Here is a 24,905-nt window from a genome sequence, read left to right as displayed (position 1 = left end):
ATTCCTTTCTCCCTCATGTGTTTATCTCGCTTCCCCTTAAATGCATCGATGGTATTTGCCTCAACTACTCCTTGTGGTAGTGAGTTCCACATTCTAACCACTCTCTGAATTGCCTATTAGATTTATTAGTGTCTACCTTATATTTATGGCCCCTAGTCCTGGTCTCCCCGTAAGTGGAAAGATCTTCTCTACCTCTACCCTATGAGACCCTTTCATAATCCTAAAGACCTCTAACAGGTCAGCCCTCAACCTTCGCTGTTCTAGAGAAAAGAGCCTCAGCCTGTTCAATCTTTCCTGATAATCAGTTATCATCCTTGTAAATATTTCTTTGCGCATTTCCAGTGCTTCTATATCCTTTTTATAATATGGAGACCAGAACTGTGCACCGTACTCCAAGTGTGGTCTAAGCAAGGTTCGATATACGGAGTCTCCACTACAATTGATGTTTCCTATGGGGGCGGGGCGGGCTGTCGTTATCTATTCCCCATCTGACTCATGGGGCCGGTTAAGTTAGCAGCTCTAACTCCAGCTTACCTTGTGGCACCTATTGCTCGTAATCAAGACGCTTGGGCTCCTATCTATAAACTGTGGGGGAGATAAACTTCTGCATGACATATTACCGATGCCATTATTAGTTTAAATCTTAGATTATGCAGCACAGATGTGGCATATAACCCTGAGTTATACAAAAAGGGACTCATTATAAGTTCCAGCAGAGGGAACACAAAAGTATTTTTAAAATACACTATTATATACTCAACCGGTCCAAAAATGTTTTTATTCGATCATGGGATATGGGCGTCACTGGCAAGGCCAGCATTTATTGCCCATCGCTAGTTGCCCTTGAGAAGATGGTGGTGAGCCACCTTCTTGAACCGCTGCAGTCTGTGTGGTGTTAGGGAGGGAGATCCAGGACTTGGACCCAGTGACGATGAAGGAACGGCGATATACTTCCAAGTCAATAATAATAATAATAATAATAATCAACTTTTATTGTCATTGTTAGTGCACAAGTGCAGTACAACGAAATGTAGGCTTGCGGCTCCCGAGAGTGTACATTTAGATTAAGACATTTAAACATTCAACATACATTTGGCTTGTAATACATTAACATAAACATAACCATGATAAAGTGCATTGGCAGATGTGCAGGCTTTAGAGTTTATTTGTGGAGTTCAGTAGGATGACAGCCCTGGGAAAGAAGCTGTTCCTAAATCTGGTCGTACGGGTGCGAATGCATCTGTAGCGTCTCCCAGATGGCAGGAGGGCGAACAGACTGTGGCTGGGGTGGGTAGGGTCTTTGATGATGGACCGTGACCTCCGTAAACAGCGTTTCTGGTATATGCGCTCTATGGTCGGTAGCCGGGTTTGGGAGGTGCTGCCGAAGAAGCCTTGGTGAGTTGCTGTAGTGCATCTTGTAGATGGTACACACTGCAGCCACGGTATGCCAGTGGTGGAGGGAGTGAATGTTTAAGGTGGTGGATGGGGTGCCAATCAAGCGGGCTGCTTTGTCTTGGATGGTGCCAAGCTTCTTGAGTGTTGTTGGAGATGCATTCATCCAGGCAAGCGGAGAATATTCCATAACACTCCTGACTGGTGCCTTGTGGATGGTGGAAAGGCTTTGGGGAGTCAGGAGGTGAGACACTCGCCACAGAATACCTAGCCTCTGACCTGCTCTTGTTGCCACAGTATTTATGTGACAGTCCAGTTAAGTTTCTGGTCAATGGTGACCCCCAGGATGTTGATGGTGGGGGATTCAGCGATGGCAATGCCATTGAATGTCAAGGGGCGGTGGATACACAATTGCTTGTTGGAGATAGTCATTGCCTGGCACTTGTATGGCACGAATGTTACCTGCCACTTATCAGTTCAAGCCTGAATGTCATCCAGGTCTTGTTGAATGCAGGCACAGACTGCTTCATTATCTGAGGAGTTGCGAATGGAACTGAACACTGTGCAGTCATCAGCGAACATCCCCATTTCTGACCCTATGATGGAGGGAAGGTCATTGATGAAGCAGCTGAAGATGGTTGGGCCTAGGACACTGCCCTGAGGAACTCCTGCAGCAATATCCTGGGACTGAGATGATTGATCTCCAACAACTGCAACCATCTTCCTTTGTGCTAGGTATGACTCCAGCCAGTGGAGAGCTTTCCCCCCGATTCCCATTGACTTCAATTTTACTAGGGCTCCTTCATGCCACACTCGGTCAAATTCTGCCTTGATGTCAAGGGCAGTCACTTTCACCTCACTTCTGGAGTTCAGCTCTTTTGTCCAAGGCTGTAACGAGGTCTGGAGCCGAGTGGTACTGGCGGAACCGAAACTGGGCATCAGTGAGCAGGTTATTGGTGAGTAAGTACTGCTTGATAGCACTGTCGACGACACCTTCCATCACTTTACTGATGATTGAGAGTAGACTGATGGGGCGGTAATTGGACGGATTGGATTTATCCTGCTTTTTGTGGACAGGACATACCTGGGCAGTTTTCCACATTGTCGGATAGATGCCAGTGTTGTAGCTGTACTGGAACAGCTTGGCTAGAGGGGCGGCTAGTTCTGGAGCACAAGTCTTCAGCACCAGGCATACCTAAAAATGCGGTGCCAATCTGGGGAAGCTGCATCACAGCCGGGATGATGTCGGGGCCCAAAGCCTTTGCTGTATCCAGTGCGCTCAGCCGTTTCTTAATATCACGTGGAGTGAATTGAATTGGCTGAAGATTGGCTTCTGTGGTGGTGGGGACCTCAGGAGGAGGCCGATATGGATCATCCACTTGGCACGTCTGGCTGAAGATGGTTGCAAACACTTCAGCCTTATCTTTTGCACTCACGTGCTGGGCTCCACTATCAATGAGGATGGGGATATTTATGGAGCCTCCTCCTCCCGTTAGTTGTTTAATGGTCCACTGCCATTCACGACTGGATGTGGCAGGACTGCGGAGTTTTGATCTGATCCGTTGATTGTGGGATCGCTTAGCTCTGTCTATAACATGCTGCTTCCACTTTTTAGCATGCATGTAGTCCAGTGTTGCAGCTTCCCCAGGTTGACACCTCATTTTCAGGTACGCCTGGTGCTGCTCCTGGCATGCTCTTCTGCACTTCGGATTGAACCAGGTGATGTGCCTCAATAATTCCGAGACTCGAAGGTAGCAGAACAAAACAAGGCTTTTATTAACTTAGAACGAAACACGTAAGCGAGAGAGATGTCGTCCTTCTGGAGATTGGGGCTAGACTGAAGCTAGCTTACAAACGGGGCCAGGTATGGGCGGAGCCCTACACACAGCACATTCCAGGACATTCCAGTATACAATACAGCACATTCCAGTACACAATACAATGAGGTCTGGGGAAAGGGAAATGACACTGAAACCGATCTCAGTCACAGGCAGTGATGAATGGAAATATTTCATCACACCAGGATTGGTCCCCTGGCTTGATGGTAATGGTAGAGTGAGGGATATGCCGGGCCATGAGGTTACAGATTGTGATGGAATACAATTCTGCTGCTGCTGATGGTCCACAGCGCCTCATGGATGCCCAGTTTTGAGCTGCTAGATCTGTTCTGAATTTATCCCATTTAGCACAGTGGTAGTGCCACACAACACGATGGGTGTCCTCAGTGTGAAGATGGGACTTTGTCTCCACAATGACTGTGCGGTGGTCACTGCTACAAATGCTGTCATGGACAGATGCATCTGCGACAGGTAGATTGGTGAGGATGAGGTCAAATAGGTTTTTCCCTCATGTTGGTTCTCTCACCACCTGTCGCAGGCCCAGACTGGCAGTTATCTCTTTCAGGATTCGGCCAGCTTGGTCAGTAGTGCTACCGAACCACTCTTGGTGATGGACATTGAAGTCCCCCACCCAGAGTATGTTCTGTGCCCTTGCTACTCTCAGTGCTTCTTCCAAGTGGTGTTCAACATGGAGGAGTACTGATTGATCAGCTGAGGGAGGGCGGTAGGTGGTAATCAGCAGAAGGTTTCCTTGCCCATGCTTGACCTGAAGCCATGAGACTTCATGGGGTCCGGAGTCAATGTTGAGGACTCCTCGGGCCACTCCTTCCCGACTGTATACCACTGTGCCGCCACCCCTGGTGGGTCTGTCCTGCCGGTGGGACAGCACATACCCAGGGATGTTGATGGAGGAGTTTGGGACATTGGCTGAAAGATATGATTTTGTTAGTATGACTATGTCAGGCTCTTGCTTGAAATTATGAAATATAAAAGAGGTTAGTTTTATATTTTGAATATTAAAGCAAAAAGATAACAGCAATTTTTTGACATGTGGGGTCACTTGTGCAGAATCTGGGTCACCATAACCCATACAGCTTGACAGTGCCAAGTTCTAGTGCCAAGTATGGTGTAGAGAGATAGCAAATAATCTTTTAAAACAAAAAAGCCTATCTCTCCTCAAAATCACTGCAGTGACACTCATTGTCTTCTTCTTCTTAGGCAGTCCCTCGGAACCGAGGATGACTTGCTTCCACATTAAAAATGAGTTCGCAGGTGACTGATGAGTCCAATGCGGGACCTACAGTCTCTGTCACAGGTGGGGCAGACGGTGGTTGAAGGGGCGGGTGGGTGGGGTGCTTGGGTTGACGTGCGCTCCTTGCGCTGCCTGCGCTTGGCTTCCGCTTGCTCCTGGCGAAGAGACTCGAGGTGTTCGCCACCTTCCCGGATGCTTCTCCTCCACTTTGTGCAGTCTTGGGCCAGGGATTCCCAGGTGTCAGTGGGGATGTTACACTTTTTCAAGGAGGTTTTGAGGGTGTCCTTGAAGCATTTCCTCTGCCCACCTGGGGCTCTCTTGCCGTGCCGGAGCGCCGAATAGAGTGCTTGTTTTGGGAGTCTCGTATCGGGCATGCGGACAATGTGACCCGTCCATCGGAGCTGATTGAGCGTGGTCAGAGCTTCGATGCTGGGAATGTTGGCCTGAGCAAGAACACTGACCTTGGTGCCTATCCTGCCAATGGATTTGCAGGATTTTGCGGAGGCAGCGTTGGTGGTACCTCTCCAGTGCTTTGAGGTGCCTGCTGTACATGGTCCATGTCTCTGAGACATACAGCAGGGCAGGTATCACTGCTGCCCTATAGACCATGAGCTTAGTGCTGGGTTTGGGGTCCTGGTCTTCAAACACTCTCTTCCTCAGGCGACCGAAGGCTGCACTGGCACACTGAAAGCGGTGTTGGACTTCGTCGTCGACGTCTGCCTTTGTTGACAGTAGGCTCCCGAGGTATGGAAAGTGGTCCACATTGTCCAAGGCCTTGTCGTGGATTTTGATAATCAGGGGGCAGTACTGTGTGGTGGGGGCAGGTTGGTAGAGGACCTTTGTCTTACGGATGTTTAGTGTAAGGTCCATGCTCTAGTATGCTTCGGTGAAGGTATTTACGATGGTTTGGAGTTCGACCTCCGAGTGAGCGCAGACGCAAGCATCGTCTGCATACTGTAATTCGACGACAGAGGATGGGACGATCTTGGATCTGGACTGGAGGCGACGGAGGTTGAACAGTTTCCCGTTTGTTCTGTAAATTAGCTCCACTCCAGTGGGGAGCTTACTGAGGGTGAGATGGAGCATTGCAGCAAGGAAGACTGAGAAGAGCGTTGGTGCGATGACACAGCCTTGCTTGACCCCGGTTCGTACGTGAATTGGGTCTGTAGTGGAACCGTTGGTCAGGATCACGGCTTGCATGTCGTCATGAAACAGGCGGAGGATAGTGACAAACTTTTGTGGGGTCACTTGTGCAGAATCTGGGTCACCATAGCCCATACAGCTCGACAGTGCCAAGTTCTAGTGCCAAGTGTGGTGTAGAGAGATAGCAAATAATCTTTTAAAACAGAAAAGCCTATCTCTCCTCAAAATCACTGCAGTGACACTCATTGAAGGTCTTGTTTACTGACTGACTTTTGTTACTTCCAAAAAAAATTGATACTTTTTCCTTCACTGGCACATGAGTCAAACCGATCTAATAGGAAAATGATTGGTCACACAACAGGGCACCTGTAGTCACATGTGTTTGAGCTTTAGCTATAAAGGGGTGAGAGAGAGAGACACCACTCGCATTTGGTATTTATTATGATGAGGAGGATTATTTTTGCACTGGCCTTTGTCCTTGTGGGTAAGTTTACAATGCTTCATCCTTCAGGCCTTGGAGAGGGTGCAGAGGAGATTTACTGGAATGGTACCAGGGATAAGGGACTTTGGTTATGTGGAGGGACTGGAGAAGCTGGGATTGTTCTCCTTAGAGCAGAAAAGGTTAAGGAAAGATTTAATGGAGGCGTTCAAAATTATGAAGGGTTTTGATACAGTAAATGAGGAGAAACTGTTTCCACTGGCAGGAGGGTCGGTAACCAGAGGACACCGATTTAACATAATTGGCCAAAGAACCAGAGGGGAGATGAGGAGAATTTTTAGTCGCAGCGAGTTCTTATGATCTGGAATGCACTGCCTGAAAGGCTGGTGGAAGAAGATTCAATAGTAGCTTTCAACAAGGAATTGCATAAATAGTTGAAAAGGAAACATTTGTAGGGCTGTGGGGAAAAAGCAGGGGGGAGTGGGACTAATTGGAGAGCTCTTTCAAAGAGCCGGCACAGGCATGATGGGCCGAATGGCCTCCTTCTGTGCTGTAAGATTCTATGAATATATTCAGTTTAATTACTTATGCGAATTATTCAATCAAAAAAAAACCAGCAACATTTTTAAATGATTTCATGAACGGTCCGCTCTTGCTGATTTTTTCTTCATTTTTCCCCCACAGGGAGCCAACAAGTGCACTACGGTAAGGAATTCTCTTCTTCTGGATTTTGAGTGGCTTAAGGATGCCGTTTTTTGTTTACTACTGACCCTGTACATGCTTAAACTGTCACTAACTACCATTACTTGCAGAGCCGTTCTTCAGTCAAAGGAAGACGTACGTTTACCAGTATGAAGGGGTCGTTCTGACTGGCCTTCCAGAAGATGGCTTGGCTAAGGGAGGTCTTAAGATAACCAGCAAAGTGCAAATTAGCTCACTGGGGCAGAAGACCCATCTCCTTCAGGTCAGGAGCACTTAAGTTACGGAAGAGTAATCGGCTGGCATAATTTAAATCGTGCCAAAACCGGCGGGTTGGTTTTCCGAGTGCGCACTCCCATGGAAAATCGCGGGTTGCCCACACCTGATTGGCCGACATGTGCTCCCGAGCGGAGAGCTCCCATTCGGATCATTTACCCTGAGTCGTTCAATTTGAATACAGAAAATTCTGGAAACTTAAAGCAGGCCTGTCAGCATCTGGGGGAAAAAAAAGAGAAAACAGTTTAACACTTCGGCTAGCGAAGCTTTGCCAGAATTGATCAAAACGAAAAAATGGGATTGGGGAGAACAGGCACGATTACAAATCGAAGATTCTAATTTAGTAACTTTGATTTGGTCAGTCCTATAAGGGGGTAGGGGTAGGGGCAGTGTGGGGGGGGGTGCGGGGGTGCTGGGAGAAGGGGCCAGTCTATCTACTTTCCCCCTTTACAATTCTGAAATTCAAAAAGTTAGCCACCTTTTTCTCCGCTCTCAGATCTGCTGCGCATTCTCAGAATTTTCTGTTCTTACTTCAGGTTTCCAGCACGTGCAGTTTTTATTGTTCTTATTTATTGTATCTCTATTATTTAAATAATACCTAGTTGTAACCATCGCAAATGGTTGCCTATTTTATAAAGAGTTGCCAAATTGTGCAGAAACGGGGATGAGATTTTCAGCGCGGCGCTCGGGCGCAGAGCTGCTGAGTGGGATTGGCCGCTCGATATAGAAAGGGCCCGTTTTTATTTCCGTTGATTCCGATGGAAATTAAAACGGGGCAGTTTCTGTAACGGGTGATCGATTCGAAATGCCAGCTTTAGGCCCGAACAGCACGTTTAAAATCTAGCCCTGTAAAGCCACGTGTTGCCATTTCCTTGAATGGCTATTTTACATTTGCCAGTGGAGTCGTGCTTCACCTTGATAAATCAGCACCAATGTGCTTTTAATGGATCATAGAATCTCACAGCACAGAAAGAGGCCATTCGGCCCATCGTGCCTGTGCCGGCTCTTTGAAAGAACTCTCCAATTAGTCCCACTCCCCCTGCTCTTTCCCCACAGCTCTGCATTTTATTCCTTTCAAGTACATATCCAATTCCCTTTTGAAAGTTACTAATTGAATCTGCTTCCACCACCTTTTCCAGACAGTGCGTTCCAGATCATAACAATCTGCTGCTTACAAATATTCTCCTCATCTTGTACTCTATGCCTCTATTTATAAAGCAACGCATCCTGTATGCTTTTCTTAACATCCTTATCAACTATGCATTTCACTATCTAGTATACTGTATTCGCTGCTCACGATGCGGTCTCCTCTACATTGGGGAGACCAAACGCAAATTGGGTGACCGCTTTGCGGAACACCTCTGTTCAGTCCGTAAGGGTGACCCCGAGCTTCCGGTCGCCTGTCATTTTAATTCACCGCCCCATTCCCACTCAGACCTCACCGTCCTTGGCCTCTTGTATTGTTCCACGGAAGCTCAACGTAAACTCGAGGAACAGCACCTCATCTTCCGATTAGGCACGTTACAGCCTTCCGGACTCAATATCGAGTTCAACAATTTCAGATCATAACCTTGGCCCCTATCACATTTTTACTTATTTTTTATCCACACCTTTGTTTTGGCCCTTTCCCCCCCCCGCCTTTTTCTCTCTCCCACACGGCAGCTGTCTCCCATTCTGCCAGCGCATTTCACACCTAATCTAGAGCCGTCTTTTGTCTCCACTAGTCCTATCACCATCTCGTCTGGTTTTGAATACCTCTTAATGTCTCTTCTCTTCTCTTTTGTTCTCTCCCAGCCTGGCCTTTTAATCTATTTCATTTCCTGCACTTTTTCAGTCTTGACAAAGGGTTTGACCCGAAACGTTGACTCTATTTTCTCTCCACGGATGTTGCTCTCCACGGATGTTGCCTGGCCTGCTGAGTTTTTCCAGCATTTTCTGTGTTATTATGCATTTCAATATCTGCTTTCCCAGTACCACACCCCACATCCCACACCTCCCCACCTCCCCCCTTCCACCCCCTCCCCGCTCCCCCAAGAAAAAATGGACTTGTTGCACAGAGTACTGTAAAGCACTGCTCTATCACAAACTGGTTATCAAAAAAACACTTTTATTTTTGCTCTTAATGATAATCAACAATTGCTCCAGTTAGGTGAGCAGACAAAGGTACCACCAACCTTACTATCGAATTATGTAGTTATACGGCCCAATGCACAAAAGTGGCAATACAATTCCAGAGTACAGTGACGTCAGACCCTCAGCGAGGCAATCACACTCTTTGGGCCAGAGTTTCAGTGTGCCGTGAGGTGGGCTTTCAGGTGTGCGGGGGGCAAAAATCCTGAATTCGTGGGTCCCGACACCATCCCGCCCAAAACCCGCCTCCACGTAAGTTTCAAGGGAGGCGGGTACCCGCCCCGCACTGGGACCCGCCGACCCGAGGCGGGAAGGGATTAGTGCCAATTAACTGCCTGTTAACAGGTAGTTAACAGGCAGTTTTTAGCCTAATCCCTATTTTGAGGGGTGTCGTGTGGGATTCCCGATGGCTCCAAACCACGCCAGGTTAGAACAGGCGGGCCGTCGGGTTGAAGGACTTGGAGGGGTCGCGATGTCAGTGTTCAGGTGAGTGATGGGTGCATGAGTGCAAAGGTAAGTGTGTTTGGTGTGTCTAAAGTGTGTAAAGAACTTTTACTTACCTGTACTTGCCTTAACAGCCTTTCTTCCTCTAGGCATCGAGAGTCCATCACTCAGCCGGAACTGAAAGCTGAATGGCTGCGATCTGTCAAAAGTGACAACCTTCAGCTTTCAGTGCCGGTGAGAGTTCTAACTGAGTCTGCGTAGAAGGACTCAGGTTAGAAGTCAGACTGTCAGTGTTTGACAGCTTCAAACAGCTGTGAAACACTGATATTTCATCTGTCAAAAACTCTTGACAGATGAAATTTCAGTCTGTGATGTCACCTGTTGCCGGGTGGCCCTTAATTGGCCTGCTGAGCCCGCCCAGCGGGCTCAACAAGGTCAATCAAGGGAAAATCGCATCGATTGGCCAGACGTCGATGGAGGCGGGACTAAAACCCAAAAGTTGTAGTCCCACCTCCTTCCCGACAGCTTAATGAAAATCCAGCCCTTTATGTTTGGCGTCACCTTGAGTATAACTCCAGCGCAGTGTAAAGTGCTCTGACGGACCTTGCGGGCACCTTTATAAGTGTACTGGGGCAATAATTTGTTATGGCCCGTTTCCAGGCTCATTAACTGATGCTGCACTTACAGCACATGCCCAAACCAGGAGGCCCAAGGTCCGAATGGAATTGGGCCTCGGGCCTCCTTGTAATAATAGTGATGGCCTGCCGTGTCTCCAGAGGCAGCTTTCCAACGTACCGGGGTACAATTTAGGCCGCTTGCCACACCGGCAGAGGCCCTCAGGTAAGTCCTGTGGAAGGGAGGAGAACCGGAGGGCGGTGGAGGAAGCTAGTGCAGGCCAGCAGCAGCCTCTAGTAGTACTGTTGACAAAACCTACTTGTTTGTTGGTTAGGCCACATCAAACGGTTGGAAATCCTGGCGGAGCAGGCCCGGTGCCCAATTTCTCGACAAGGTCCTTTAACAGGCGTTAGGCCCCCCATTAACATATACAAGGGGCTTAAATGCCTGTTTAAGGTGGCCGCCCAGGACGCCTGAATATCATCCGAGGCCAATATGACAGCGGGCGTATTTCGGTTGTCCTTGAGGCATGAAACATAGCCGCTCAAAATTGCTCCTATTTGCCGTCCCTATTTCCACCTGGAAAACAGGCACAACGAGGACCAATTTCTCCCTCGCGGAGTCTTCTTTAATGTTTGATGAAAAACTCTCTCCTGGCAGTAAGAGTTCAATTTGCATTGTCAGTAGAAAAGTTGGAGAATTAGCGCCAGGCACAAATGCTTTAGACTGCACGAAAAATTTGTGCTCGCTGCTCAATAAAATGATTGGAGTCCTAAATCAAGTCTTTTAAAACTCAAGCTCATTGGCGTTATATTTAAAGGGTGGACCAATATCGGGTGCAGTCTAATCGCAACTCATCATTGCCACAGGCTTTTTTCACTACTTAAAGGGGAGGTTCATTGATGCTGCAGCACCTCATTCTCAGCATTGCTGGCTGTGCAGCTGCCTCAGCAAGCAGAAGCAGAACAAGGAGAAGGAGCCAGAGGACCGAACCAGGTGTGCTCATGGCAGCCCCAAGGAGAGACCCTGCAGATTCTGCGATGAAGCATTAGAGGCATTCGTTTTCACTGTGGAGAGACTCTACCCAGCAAGTGGCAGGAGGCCCTCACCACAAGTCTTCTGGACCATGTGGAGGGAGGTAGTGCAGCACGTCTCAGGTAGCACTGTGATCCCCAGGACCCACACACAGTGTAGGAAGAAAGTTAACGACTCACTCGGGTGGTCAGGGTGATTAAATGCTTCAACAAATGCTACATACCACCATCTGTACCACAATCTTCACACACTGGTCAAATCACCAGACCCCCAGCACTAACCCACCAACAATCTCTACCTACCAACACTCACACCCACATCTCACACCTTGCACACAATGGCAGCTATTCAACTATAGGAGGCACATCACCTAAACACATTGCTCCACCCTCACTCACACACTTTCCTTTCTCTTGCAAGCCAAGGTGGCGCACAACAGGAGGGAGCAGGAGCGCACAGACGAGGGACAAGCCAACACCCAACCACTGTCTGCTCTGGAGAATTGAGTGCTACAAATCATTGGGTGCCAGTTGGTGGGTGCCGTGGCCACCGGCGACGTTGAACCCCTTGGAGACAATAACGGTATGTTCATCCCTTCGCCTTCTTCTCACATCCCACTTCCCCCTCACCCCACAAGCATTTCGCACTTTCCAGCTAATCATGCTGTGTGCTGCATTTCTCCCTTCCTGAACCCCCTCCCCTCACCTTAACCTGACTCTTGTGCCTTTATGCTTTCAGATAATCAGCAAGCACCTGAGCAGCCTGTCCCTGCGGGCACTGTTGAGAGCGAGGCGGGAGAAGAGGAGGAGGAAGAACACACCGCATAACTGCATGTCTCCCAACTGCAGACACCAGCTCAGATACTGGCACAACACATTCTTTAGAGGCTAGCTGATGGGCCTTCAATAACCACAAAACTAGAAGTTATAGACTTAAACAAGTTGGCTTTTAATCACTAAGATCAGAGCTAACATCTCAACACGCCGACTGGTTCACAGGAATGAGTCATACAGATCCTGGGATCTTTATGTAAGAGAAGTCAGGGGCGGAGCCAAGAGCCAAGACCTGGAACCTCCCAGGTTAGTCGGGAAAGAGGAAGTGAAACTATACACAGTAGGGGAGGGTAATATACATGAGTGCAAAACGAATACAGGATCAAGACAAACAGATTTCATTACACTAGCATAGTAGCGGGATCTGCACAGGGTGAGGCACCGGGGATGAGTGGGCTGCAGCAAGGCCAGGGGGAAAGGGTCGCTCGGGGGCCAGCTCCCCAGAGGGCAAGTTCGCATGCAAGTTCTGCTGCACGGGACTCAGATGAGGACCTTGATGGAGAGACATTCACAAGAAGGGTGATGGGCATGCACACGGAGATGATAGATAGGTGCAATGCCAATGGTAAGGAGCGTGGAGGAGTCCACCTCCAACATTGCACAAGGCTCTGCACACACCATGGAGCCCATTATTTCCAGTCTGCAAAGGATGGTCGACTCCCAGAGAGACCGTGGCGATCCAGACTTGATGCCGTGTGTAATGGGCGACCTGGAAGCTTCCATTGCAGTACAGGCGGAAGCGACACAATGTCTTAGTGCTGTAATGGGGTCTATGTTTGGTGGCATCCAATCTCAGACTGCTCTCGTGCAGTCTCAGCATGATGCCATACAAGCTCTGACTGCTGCCATCGTCGCTGGGTCCACCACAGGCCACCGGGGATCTCATGGTGTCGCAGCAGGCCAGCAATTTGTGCTCCAACAGATTGCTAGGGATGCTGAGGTGCTGCCCCGGGGGAGTGGCAGTGGGTCAGTGGAGCAAGAACCTGCTGTCCTCTGTCAGAATAACAGCATTCCTGCTCCCATCACTGCCACTCCGCCATTGCCCTTGTCGCTGCTTGTCATCCAGCCAGCCCAGAATGCTGCCACCCATGCTGAGGTGGTGTAGTCTACAGCCGGGCCTTCCAGGCCTAGAGCTGGTCGAGGATGTCCTGCAAGGCCATCTGAAGTCTCCCGCATGGATACTCAGCAGCCTTCCACCCGCCGTGCTGCAGCCACTGGGCCAACACTTCGTAGGAGCACTAGAACAGGCAAAGTCACAGAAACAACATTGCACAAGGGTGAAAAGTAAATATTTTTGGTGTAAATATGTGTCCACAACTTTTTTGGTAAATTTATTACTTCACTTATAATTCGTTTGTGGTGTCTCTTATTTCAGCTTTGCACTGTGATATGGCCTACCAGAAGGATGGAATGACGGGGGTCTAGTGAGCAAAGGGGATGTGGGCTTTAATTCATCCTAGTGTGAGGCTGGAGATCTGTTTGGAGGAGGTGACAGAGTTCTGTGACCACCTCCTTGGTGAAGCAGAGCCATCTAATACACTGCTTGTCGCTTAATTGAAGGTTGGAGAAGTGCTTTCGGAATACCCGCAGAGGGTAAGGCCTCCTGGTGAGAACCCTGATGTCCCTCCTCATCCCTCTGTGCACATGTTCCCATCATTCTCGCTTCCTACGCTCCCTCTGCCGTAGATCCTGGAGGGTGAGGTCGACTGCCAGTACAGCCCCCATTAATGTTACCAGGTGTAGCAGTTTGAATCTTTGAAGAATAAATGCGACTACTTTTTAGTTGCCAGAAGACTCCTGATACAAAAGGACCTTGAAATTACTGAATGAAACTGTTGCAGTGGGTGAAACTAACAAAAAAACACTGAAGCTGCGAGTGATTACTGATGGTCCCTGATGGAGCCGGCTTTCTGGTGCGGCATGCCAGCTCTCCCTGTTGGTGTTTACTCCAGGCGGTGAGGTAAGTGGCGAGAATCAATTTTGCAAATCGGGCGGTCAGTGAGCATTGCACACTCACTGACGTCACAATCTACCTGGTGTTGACATTCCGGGCGATATCTCTTACCGGCGGTGCTCTAGGGGGGCCAGATCTGGCATGTGGCACTGGATTCGCCACGCCCGGGCAATACTGCTCTAGCGCCTCATTAGCACCATCTACTGGCGCTAACGGGAGGCGGTAAGGGTACGAATTTTACCCCCCAGGGGTCTTGCTGGTTGCAAATCGCGCAGTATAACTGCTGCCTAAAAGTATTGAGTCATAAAAATAACTCAGTGTTACATACAGTTCATTCCTACACATACAACAACGACAATTTATAATTATTAAGCAGTGAAAGAACGGTAACTCTTAAAAATGTAGATCAATGCTCTTCAAAAGCACGTAACATTAAAAAAAATTCTTGTTCTTTGCTTTTCCATCCTTAAGCTTATCTCACCTGAAATTCAAGAGTACAGCGGGATTTGGCCAGATGATCAATTTACTCCAGCTCGGAAGCTAACTCGGAAGCTGAGCACACAACTGAGCAAAACTATAAAGTTTGAATACAACCATGGCCGGGTTGGAAACATTTATGCCCCTCCAAGCATATCCGAAAATATCCTTAACATCTACAGAGGCATTCTGAACATCCTGCAGATCAGTATTAAAAAGACGCAGAATATTTATGAGTTACAAGAGGTATATCATTTTTTTTAAATTACATTAATTCTCAAGATGTGGGTGTCGCTAACAAAGCCAGCATTTATGGCCCCCCTCTAGTTGCCCTTGAGAAGTTGGTTGTGGGTCTTCTCTTGAAATGCTGCAGTCTGTGTGGTGAAGATGCTCCCACAATGCCGTTAGGCAAGGACTTACAGGATTTTGACCCAGCGGCGATGAAGGAATGACAATTAATTTCCAAGTCAGGGTGGTGTGTGACTTGGAGAGAAACTTGGAGGTGGTGGTGTTCCCATGCACTTGCTGCCCTTGTCCTTCTAGGTGGTGGAGGTCGCGGGTTTGGGAGGTGCTGTCGAAGAAGCCTTGGCGAGTGGCTGCAGTGCATCTTGTAGATGGTACACACTGCAGCCACGGTGCGCCAGTGGTGGGGGGAGTGGATGTTTGAGGTGGTGGTTGGGCTGCTTTGTCCTGGATGGTGTCGAGCTTCTTGAGTGTTGCTGCAGCTGCACCCACTCAGGCAATTCCATCACACTCCTGGCTTGTGCATTAAAGGTGGTGGAGAGGCTGTTGGGAGTCAGGAGGTGAGTCACTCACCGCGGAATATGCAGCCTGTGACTTGCTGTAGTCGCCATTGAGAAGGTGGTGGTGAGCTGTCTTCTTGAACTGCTGCAGTCCGTGTGGTGAAGGTACTCCCACAGTGCTGTTAGGAAGGGAGTTCAAGGATTTCGACCCAGCGACGATGAAGGAAAGTCCATAGATTTTCAATTCAGGGTAGTGTGTGACTTGGAGGGGAACTTGGAGGTGATGGTGTTCTCACGTTGCCCTTGCCCTTCTAGGAGGTGGAGTTTGCGGATTATGCAATCCGTAACGTGACAGAATGTTGGTGCTAGTTTTCCTATATTGTACTGTGCATGCACTGATCAAGTCTGTTGTTATGCCTAGAATGGGGTGGAAGGCATCTGTCACGCAAGTTACGTAATTCAGGAGGACAAGAGAGCCGGACTCATCACTGTCACAAAATCCAAGGATCTGAACAACTGTCAAGAGAAAATCTCCGAGACCAAGGGTGCTGCTTATACCCAGCTATGTGAAACCTGCCAACTGGTAAATGCACAAATTATATTTTGGGGGATGCTTAGTCTAAAAACAATAGCGAATACGCAGAGAAATCAGATGCCAGTTGGTAGCTGGCTTAGATGGCTTAGTTGGTAGCACTCTCGTCGCCTGAGTCAGAAGGTTGTAGGTTCAAGTTCCACTCCAGAGCCATGAGCACATAATCCAGGCTGGCATTTCAGTGTAATACTGAACGAGTGCTGCCCTCTTTTGGATGGGACGTTAAACCGAGGCCCTGGTCTGCCCTCCCCTGTGGCTGTATAAGATGCACTATTTCAAAAAAGATCAGGGAAGTTCTCCTGGCCAACGTTAATCCTTCTATCAACGTCACAAAAAACAGTTTACCTGGACATTGTCTTTTTGCTGTTTGTGGGAGCTTGCTCTGCACAAATAGGCTGCCGCGTTTCCTACATTACAACAGTGACTACACTTCAAACTGGCTGTAAAGCGCTTTGGGACATCCTGATGTCGTGAAAGACGCTACTGTATATAAATACAGGTTCTTTCTTTACTATTTCAATGGAGATAGTAGTCTTCTAATAAAATAGTGGGCAGAGATAGGCCAAACAAACATGTTAAACATTTGTATGTTAATATCACATAAAGTCATTTCTGGGTTGAAGTGAATGTATAAGGATTGAACACTGCTCTCATATGTGGCGCGGCTTCTTTTTAGCATCTATTTCATGCTCCCTGACCTGTTCCATGAAGAAGCTTTGCCAGCTCCAGCCTCTCTCTCTCTCTCGCTCTATTGCAAACTGTCCATTCTTTCTCCTTTATTGGTATTGCTATGGCCAGTGTCCCTCTGTTTGCTCCCTTGTTCGCTTTCTTCATCCTCCTTATATCTCTGTTGAAATTAAAGGGATGATTCCACAATTTGATGTACGTAAAACATCCAAAGACGCTATTCAAAGAAGAGCAGAGCGTTCTCCCAATGTCCGGGTTAACATTTATCCCTCAATCAGCAGCACCAAGAAACAGATGATCTGATCATTTGCTTTTTGTGGGAGCTTGCTGTGCGCAAATAGGCTGCCTTGTTTCCCTACATTACAACAGTGACTACACTTCAAAAGTAACTCATTGACCTTAAAGCACTATGGGATGTCCTGAGGTTATGAAAACCGCAATAAAAATGCAAACCTTTCTTTGAAGCAAAATCTTAAAACCTATCCCATTCCCCAGACTGTGGAACTCTACATGTCCCTCGGTCTTTCTTTCCTTCTACAACCTTCCGGCCTTTAAACCCAAGTTTAGCATCACCTAATCGCTACATCCTGAGCAAATGTGTCTTCTCTTTTTACTCTTTTAAACAATGATGGTGTCCTGTGTTATGAGCGCTGATATTTTTTCCCCTTGGTTTGTCAGTAGAAAATCATCTGCCGAGTATTTCACACCTCTACGCAATATTTTTCCATCATGATTAGACACTTTCAATAAACTGTCCCTTTCTCCCTGTACTGTCACTTTATTTTTCCTTCACCCTCAAGAATAACAATGGAATTAATTCATTCCTATACGGTTCCCTGTGGAGGTTACTCTGATTTTGTTCAATAGTGTAAAACGGGTGTATAGAATCGGCGGCCCGTTTTACAGCTCGCCCCAGTTTTTATTTCCACCGAAGTCAATGGAAATACATTTTACACTATCGTACAAACTTCGCCCCTATGTGTGTTCACTGCTGCGAATGCAAGTTTTCTCAAAGGTTTCCCTATAATCTTCGAATTAACCCAGAGCCACTAAGATGGTGGACCATGGGGGCAAATGGTTGTTGTATGTATGAGTTTCCAGAAGGCATTTGATAAGGTTTTGCTCGCGAGATTGCCAGCAAACACTGAGGCCCATGGAATTGGAGGCAACATTTTGCAACCAGGCTTTGGAGAGAGTTCAGCGGAGATTCGTCAGAATGGAAGGCGTGAGCTATGATGAAGGGTTGGATAAATGCGGGTTACATGCCCCGGAAATGATGGAGTTAAAGTGTGATCTGATCAAAGTGTTCAAATAATAAAGGGGCCAACAGGGAATTACTCTTCTTCATGCGAGGAGAATCCTGACCAGGGTCAGGATATTAGAACTTGAGCGAAGCCGGTTCAATGCAAATCCGAGAAAAACGTTTTCACACAAAGGGTTGAAGGGAGAGTATTGAGGGATATGGAGAAAAAGCACAAGGCATTGGAAGTAAACAGACCAAGGGGCCATGACAAGCAAAACAGCAAGCTTTTAATGAGCCAAATGGCCAACTCCTGTTCTTAAGTACTGATGTTCCTAACTGGACCGATAGGTACACGATGTATCATAGGAACACCGGAACAGGAGCCTGTTCCACCATTCAATGAGACCATGGCTGATCTGTGACCCAACTCCATATACCCGCCTTTGCCCCATATCCCTTACTACCTTTGGTTAACAAAAATATATCACTCTCAGATTTAAAAAACAATTGACCTAGCATCAACTGCTATTTGCGGAAGAGAGTTCCAAACATTTACCACCCTTTGTGTGTAGAAGTGTTTCTTAACTTCACTCCTGAAAGACCTGGCTCTCATTTTTAGGCTATATCCCCTAGTCCTAAACTCCCCAACCAGCAGAAATAGTTCTTCTCTATCTACCCTATTTGTTCCCCTTAATATCTTGAAAATTTCGATCAAATCACCCCTTAATCTTCTAAATTCCAGGGGATACAACCCTAGCTAGTGTAATGTCCCCTTGTAATTTAACCCTTGGAGTCAAGGTACCTACGCTGGTAAACCTACGCTGCACTCCCTCAAAGACCAATATATCCTTCCTAAGGTGTGGTGCCCAGAACTGAACACAGTAATCCAGGTGTGGTCTAGCTAGGGCTGTAGCATAACTTCTATCCCCTTGTATTCTAGTCCTCTAGATATAAAGACCAGCATTCCATTAGCCTTTTTGATTATTCTCTGTACCTGTTCATAACATTTTAATGATCTATGTACCTGGACCCCAAGTCTCTTTGGACCTCCACTGTTTCTAGCTTTTCACCATTTAGAAAGCACCCTGTTCTGTCCTTTTCAGGTCCAAAATGGATGACTTCACACTTGCCTATACTGAAATCCATGTACCCTTGAGAGAACAGCAGTAATGTTGACACTGCACAGAAATTCCTCATTCCAGTTGGTGAGAGGTTTTAGAGACTATGTGATAAATTTTCATCTTCACCATGCAGGTGTGATCGGTTATAGAACCCCACCCATTCTCATTCCATTGACTTCAATTAAATGAAAATCGGCTTGGATTCTATCATGGGCCATCAATCTGCTCTGCCAGATTACCACCAGATGGAATTTTATTCCGGTCAGCCAGAGGCTTACATAGAAGGAAAGAAACTTAAGAAAAGGCAACTAATACACAATCAAACCGTTCCCCTGTTCTCTTTTTATGTAGAAAGGCAAGAGCCTGCGGAGTGTTTCCACTTACACTTACATTATGAGAAGTACAGAAAATGGGGCAGAGATTTCCGAAGTCAAAAGCCAAGAAACACATCAGTTCACACCGTTTAATGAACTTGAGGGTGCTGCCACTACGGAGTCAAGGTAAGCGTAAAAGAGTATTTCCTATTGTAGCATGTGCAAGTATCTCGGTAAAGTTCTGAAGCTTGTATGTGTATAATCAGTTCCTCCCATGCTGATTATTTATTTCTTGCCAATGTTCTCCCCTCTTTGTTTCCTGAAGGCTTTAGCTCCATGCTATGGTACATTGGGCATCCTCTGGTACCGAGTCCAAGTGGCTATTCTTTTTTCATGAGCCTAGACAATGAGTTTGGCTAGGCTATTTATCCTCACAACTATAACTGACCCTATCTTCACCCAGCATCGCCATGATGTGCTCTCTTTCCTTGTCATTGGGTTGCACGTCGTTCTGTGGCTGGTTGTTATTAAAGAATGTCCAGAAGCAAGAACTCCTCACCTCTCTTTAATCTGTGAGCGAAAAGCTCCATTTTAGCACCTTCCCTTACAACTCTCACTGAGATCACTTAGGAAGTTAAGCTAAACCTTGACAAATCACTTGTTAGGCTTCAGCTGAAGTTTTGCGTCTAGTTGCCTCATCCTTCAGGCCTTGCAGAGGGTGCAGAGGAGATTTACCAGGATGGTACCAGGGATGAGGGACTTCAGTTATATGGAGAGACTGGAGAAGTTGGGTTTGTTCTCCTTGGAGTAGTGAAGGTTAAGGGGAGATTTAATAGAGGTGTTCAAAATTATGAGGGGTTTTGATAGAGTAAGTAATGATTAGGATCCTACTTACTGTATTAAACAGCTGAGCCATTGGAAGAGCTGATGCTTAATTTTTGTGTACTTTTGCAATTTTGGATGTAAATATCTATTATTGTAGGTAATGTTGACTTTGGGCGATAGTGTAAAACGGGTGATCTCGGATCAGCCTCCCATTATACGTCTCTCCCGATTTTAATTTCCATTGAAGCCCAGGTCAAGCCACCAAACGGCCCCCTCCCCCTCTCCACGCACCACACCCCCACCTTCTTCCTGGGGTCTTCAGCAAGGGAGGGTGCTGCAGATGTGTCCCCACATTGCCTAACGCCTGCTTGTGCAGGCCCTCCTCCCCCTTACACCATGAACTTTGGTAAGGTCAGTGGTGCGGTTCGACAGTGGGCTCATTTAGGCCAGGGTCCACTCTTACCCGTATTTTCAGGGCCAGTGTTGTCTGGATAATCCAGCAAATTGGCATCATTTACTGGCCATGGCGGATGCTGGAGATTTGCTCTTCTCAGCAGACAGTTGTCCACCCAGTAACTCAACGCTTCTCGAAATGTTTTAAATTCTGCGTAATACCTTGTCTTTGATTTTGGAAATAGACAGCACCTTTTCTTGTTGGAATTCAAGAATGAGTCACCGCCCATGCCAACTGACCCCATGGAGAAGCGGGGAACTCTGAGGTATCAGTTCTCCAATGAACTATTGCAGATGCCAATGCAGTTAGTCAAGACCTCACACAATGATACTAAGGTACATCTGACTATGACACTTGCATAAATTTGTACTTTTATCACAGGTGAGCGGAAATCGCACTGTGCGACATTAGCATCCAAACACGCGTTCACCCCACACGTGTGTAGTTTGCTGTAGTTCTGTATGAAATATTCTATTGAAAATTCTACTTTTATCCAAATCTCTGCTGCCCGTGTCCTAACTCGCACCAAGTCCCGTTCACCCATCACCCCATGTGCTCGGTGACCGACACTGGCTCCCAGGCTGGCAACGCCTCAATTTTAAAATTCTCATCCTTGCTTTCAAATCCCTCCACGACCCAGACCCTCCCTATCTCTGTAACCTGCACCAGCCCTACAAGCAATGCTCCCTCTGATTTGCGGTCTAATTGCGCGGATCCCTTTAAATTTACTGCGCGGTATCTTCCAGCCGCAGCAGCTGGTGCGCGGCCTGCGCAGGACCATCCGACTGATGCGCGGCCGCGCACCTTAGGGGGAACATTGCCTGCAAGCCTCCAAGATCTCTGCGCTCCTCCAATTCTGGCCTCTTGCGCATCCCCGATTTACCTTTGCCCCACCATTGCCAGCTGTGCCTTCAGCTGCCTAGGCCTTAAGCTCTGGAATTCCTTCCCTAAACGTCTCCACCTCTCTACCTCTCCCTCCTCATTAAAACCTACCTCTTTGACCAAGCTTTTTTTGGCCAAATTTTGTTTGATAACGCATCTGTGAAGCACCTTGGGGCATTTTACTACATTAAAGGCTCTATATAAATGCAAGTTGTTGTTGAATTAATATAATTGTGGAAAAAGTATAGAAAGAGTTACCTAGACAATTAAAGAGGGAACAGTTGCCCATTACATAGTGAATGTTGTGCACAGCTAGTGTTTGTGGCGGTGACACTAAAAATTGGCCTCATTATTAATGACCGGTCAGTGTTCCTCTTTTGCATTTTCAAAGATATCGGAAATATCAAAACTACCCTGGGTTAGCAACTAAAACATAGCGTGATTAAAATTATAGATCATTTTGTATAGGAGGAGGCTATTCAGTCCATAAAGATAAGATTCCCCATCAGAGCTGTCGGCTCTAATTCCATTTATCTGCTCTTTCTCTATCCTCTAATACCTTACCTCATTAATTGCTTATCGAATGTCCTCAAGTACCATTAAAAAAAATAGGCCTACCCTCCTCTTTTATGCTTCTGGTACTGATCCCGAATGTATTCACCTTTGTTATTGATTTATTTATTGAGTGCAAATAATATATTTTCTACCAACCTTCTCAAACCCCATCATACAAGCAGAGTCAAACAGTCCACCCAGATTGTTCTACCATCCTAGTTGCCTCCGCAGTTTTTTTTTTCATTCTTGGCATATAGGCATCACTGCCCGGGCCAGTGCCCATCCTCAGCTGCCCTGGGAAGGTGGTGGTGAGCCTTCTTCTTGAACCACGGCATTCCATATGGTGATTCTTTGTAGCGCTTTGATACAACTGAGTGGCTTGCTAGGCCACTTCAGAGGGCAGTTCAGAGTCAACCACTGCAGTCACATATGGGCCAAGTCAGGTAAGGATAGCAGGTTTCCTTCCCTAAAGAACATTAGTGAACCAGTTGGGTTTGTAATGACAATCCGACAGCTTCCTGGTCACTTTTTTTTACTTGTACTAGTTTTTATTTCCATAGTTTTTAAACTGCCATGGTGGGATATGAAATCACATTGTCTGTATTATTAGTCCAGGCCTCTGGATTACTAGTAACAAAACCATTATGCTGCCAAACCCTGGCTGCTCTCCTGTCTGAAGCACCATCTTCAGGTAGTTTTCTTCTGGATGATGTCCTTCCACAATACAGAGCTAGCAAGGAATAGAAGAATAAGAATTCTGATGAAGACTGGGCCATCACAGCTCAAGCTGACAGTCTTGTTTCTCTTTCCTAGTGCTACGGGGCATCCTCATCTTTGGATGAGGCCACTCTGCATCAGAGAGGCAAGACAGATGATCTGTTTGCTACCTAGGTCCCTTCAACCTCAGAGAAGAGATTTGATAGATCGTATTCCTAATTTGACAACTCTAGGAACAAGGCTTCTGTTCTGATGCCTTCTGGCGAAGTGCGGTCTGGTTAATCTTGCCATGTAAGAAGAGAGCTGGGAGTTTAGACAACAGTGAAGCTCCAGGGATTCCTGCCTCAAAAACTGCCCAAGGCCATAAACAAAAAAGCACAGTAACCTCCAAAGCCCAAAAGCACAACACGAATTTGGCATGCAAAGTAATGGTGATAGCCAGAATAAAGGATGTGCTATTGAGGGAACAAACTATGGGATGATGGAGGAGGTTGTTTTCAAAATTTAGCGCTTTTGACATTTCTGTGTGTGATATTACTTGCAAAGGAATCAATACCTATAAAAGAAGGCAAAATGGGACAAATATTACTGTGTCTGAAGTTAGTTTTTAAAAGAGTATTGATGCGGGAACATGATTTGTTAGGACATAATAATTAAACACACTGGGAGCAATTTCCAACATATGGTGGCAGCTCCATCCCTACTGGAGCCATCCCAGAAGGTTTGTTCCGCAGCTGGATCCAAGAGTTTCAGGCCTTTATAGCGGGATTCTGCCAAGATAGCCACAGAATGTCAAGGCTGTAATGTTTCTGTTGTCACTTATCTTGTGATTTGCCCAGTGGCTATTGCTGCACCTTGAGTGGAAGAGCAAACCGTGGGGACTCTCGGTCATCCGCCAATTCCCATTCTTCCCCAGTGGATAATGGAGGTCCCACTTGCAAATCAACGGCTTGGAAACTCATGCTCCCTTGGTTTGTTTAACAGGTTGCCGAAGCACTGGAAAATTTGGTTCAAATCAACCAAGAGAAAGCTCATCCTGACTCTCCGTACAAGTTCCTGCAGTTCATTCAGCTCCTGCGTTCGACAAATTTGGAAAACCTTCAAAGCATTTGGAAAAAGAATGCTCCCAAACAAAATCACAGGTGAATAAGGAGGGTGGAGGGGGCAGAGGTGGGAGGGGACGGAGGGTGGAGGGGGCGGAGGGGGCTGTGGGTGGAGGGGGCGGAGGGGGGAGGGGTGGAGGGGGAGGGGGCGGAGGGTGGAGGGGCAGAGGGGGAGGGGGCGGAGAGTGGAGGGGCAGAGGGGGAGGGGGCGGAGAGTGGAGAGGGCAGAGGGGGAGGAGGCGGAGGGTGGAGAGGGCAGAGGGGGAGGGGCAGAGGGTGGCGAGGGCAGAGGGGGAGAGGGCAGAGGGTGGAGAGGGCAGAGGGGGAGGGGGTGGAGGGGCGGAGGGGGGAGGGTGGAGGGGCAGAGGGGGGAGGGGGCGGAGGGGGGAGGGGTGGAGAGTGGAGGGGCGGAGGGGGGAGGGGCGGAGGGGGCGGGGGGGCGGAGGGTGGAGGGGCAGAGGGCGGAGGGGGAGGGGGCGGAGGGTGGAGGGCGGAGGGGCGGAGGGGTGGGGGGTCGGAGTGGGGAGGGGGCGGAGGGTGGTGGGGTGCAGGGGTGGAGGGTGGAGGAGCGGAGGGTGGAGGGGGCGGAGGGGGGAGGGGCTGAGGGTGGAGGGGCGGAGGGGGGAGGGGCAGAGGGTGGAGGGGGCGGAGGGGGAGGGGGCAGAGGGTAGAAGGGCGGAAGGTGGAGGGGCGGAGGGTGGAGGGGTGGAGGGGCGGAGGGGGCGGAGGGTGGAGGGTGGCGGGGCGGAGGGTGGAGGGGCGGAGGGGGGAGGGGCTGAGGGTGGAGGGGAAGAGGGGGAGGGGCGGAGGGTGGAGGGGTGGAGGGGCGGCAGGTGGAGTGGGCGGAGGGTGGAGGGGCGGAGGGTGGAGTGGGCGGAGAGTGGAGGAGCGGAGGGTGGAGGGGCGGAGGGGGAGGGGGCTGAGGGGCGGAGGGTGGAGGGGGCGGGAGGGTGGATGAAGCGGAGGGCAGAGTGGCGGAGGGGGAGGGGGCAGTGGGTGGTGGGGTGGAGGGTGGAGGAGCGGAGGGTGGAGTGGGCGGAGGGTGGAGGAGCGGAGGGTGGAGGGGCGGAGGGGGGAGGGGCTGAGGGTGGAGGGGCGGAGGGGGGAGGGGCAGAGGGTGGAGGGGGCGGAGGGGGAGGGGG

At 48.3% G+C, this 24,905-nt stretch overlaps 1 protein-coding gene across 1 annotated transcript in view; it reads left to right on the top strand.

The window, feature by feature from the left end:
* The window catches only part of LOC147122380 (vitellogenin-like), a 140,818-nt gene that overhangs the window by 9,880 nt on the left and 106,033 nt on the right, over nucleotides 1-24,905 (top strand). Inside the window, exons 2-8 of the mRNA XM_085978276.1 lie at nucleotides 6,749-6,769; nucleotides 6,877-7,028; nucleotides 14,522-14,773; nucleotides 15,692-15,853; nucleotides 19,265-19,413; nucleotides 20,691-20,841; nucleotides 23,645-23,802. Of these exons, the coding sequence (XP_085834402.1) occupies nucleotides 6,749-6,769; nucleotides 6,877-7,028; nucleotides 14,522-14,773; nucleotides 15,692-15,853; nucleotides 19,265-19,413; nucleotides 20,691-20,841; nucleotides 23,645-23,802 (1,045 nt within the window). The remainder of the gene's footprint in view (nucleotides 1-6,748; nucleotides 6,770-6,876; nucleotides 7,029-14,521; nucleotides 14,774-15,691; nucleotides 15,854-19,264; nucleotides 19,414-20,690; nucleotides 20,842-23,644; nucleotides 23,803-24,905) is intronic.

Source organism: Somniosus microcephalus, chromosome 3 (genome assembly GCF_052327205.1).
Source record: "Somniosus microcephalus isolate GS21.2 chromosome 3, FLI_Smic_1.0, whole genome shotgun sequence".
In the NCBI taxonomy this organism is placed as follows: domain Eukaryota; kingdom Metazoa; phylum Chordata; class Chondrichthyes; order Squaliformes; family Somniosidae; genus Somniosus; species Somniosus microcephalus.
This window is presented reverse-complemented; position numbering and strand designations above follow the sequence as displayed.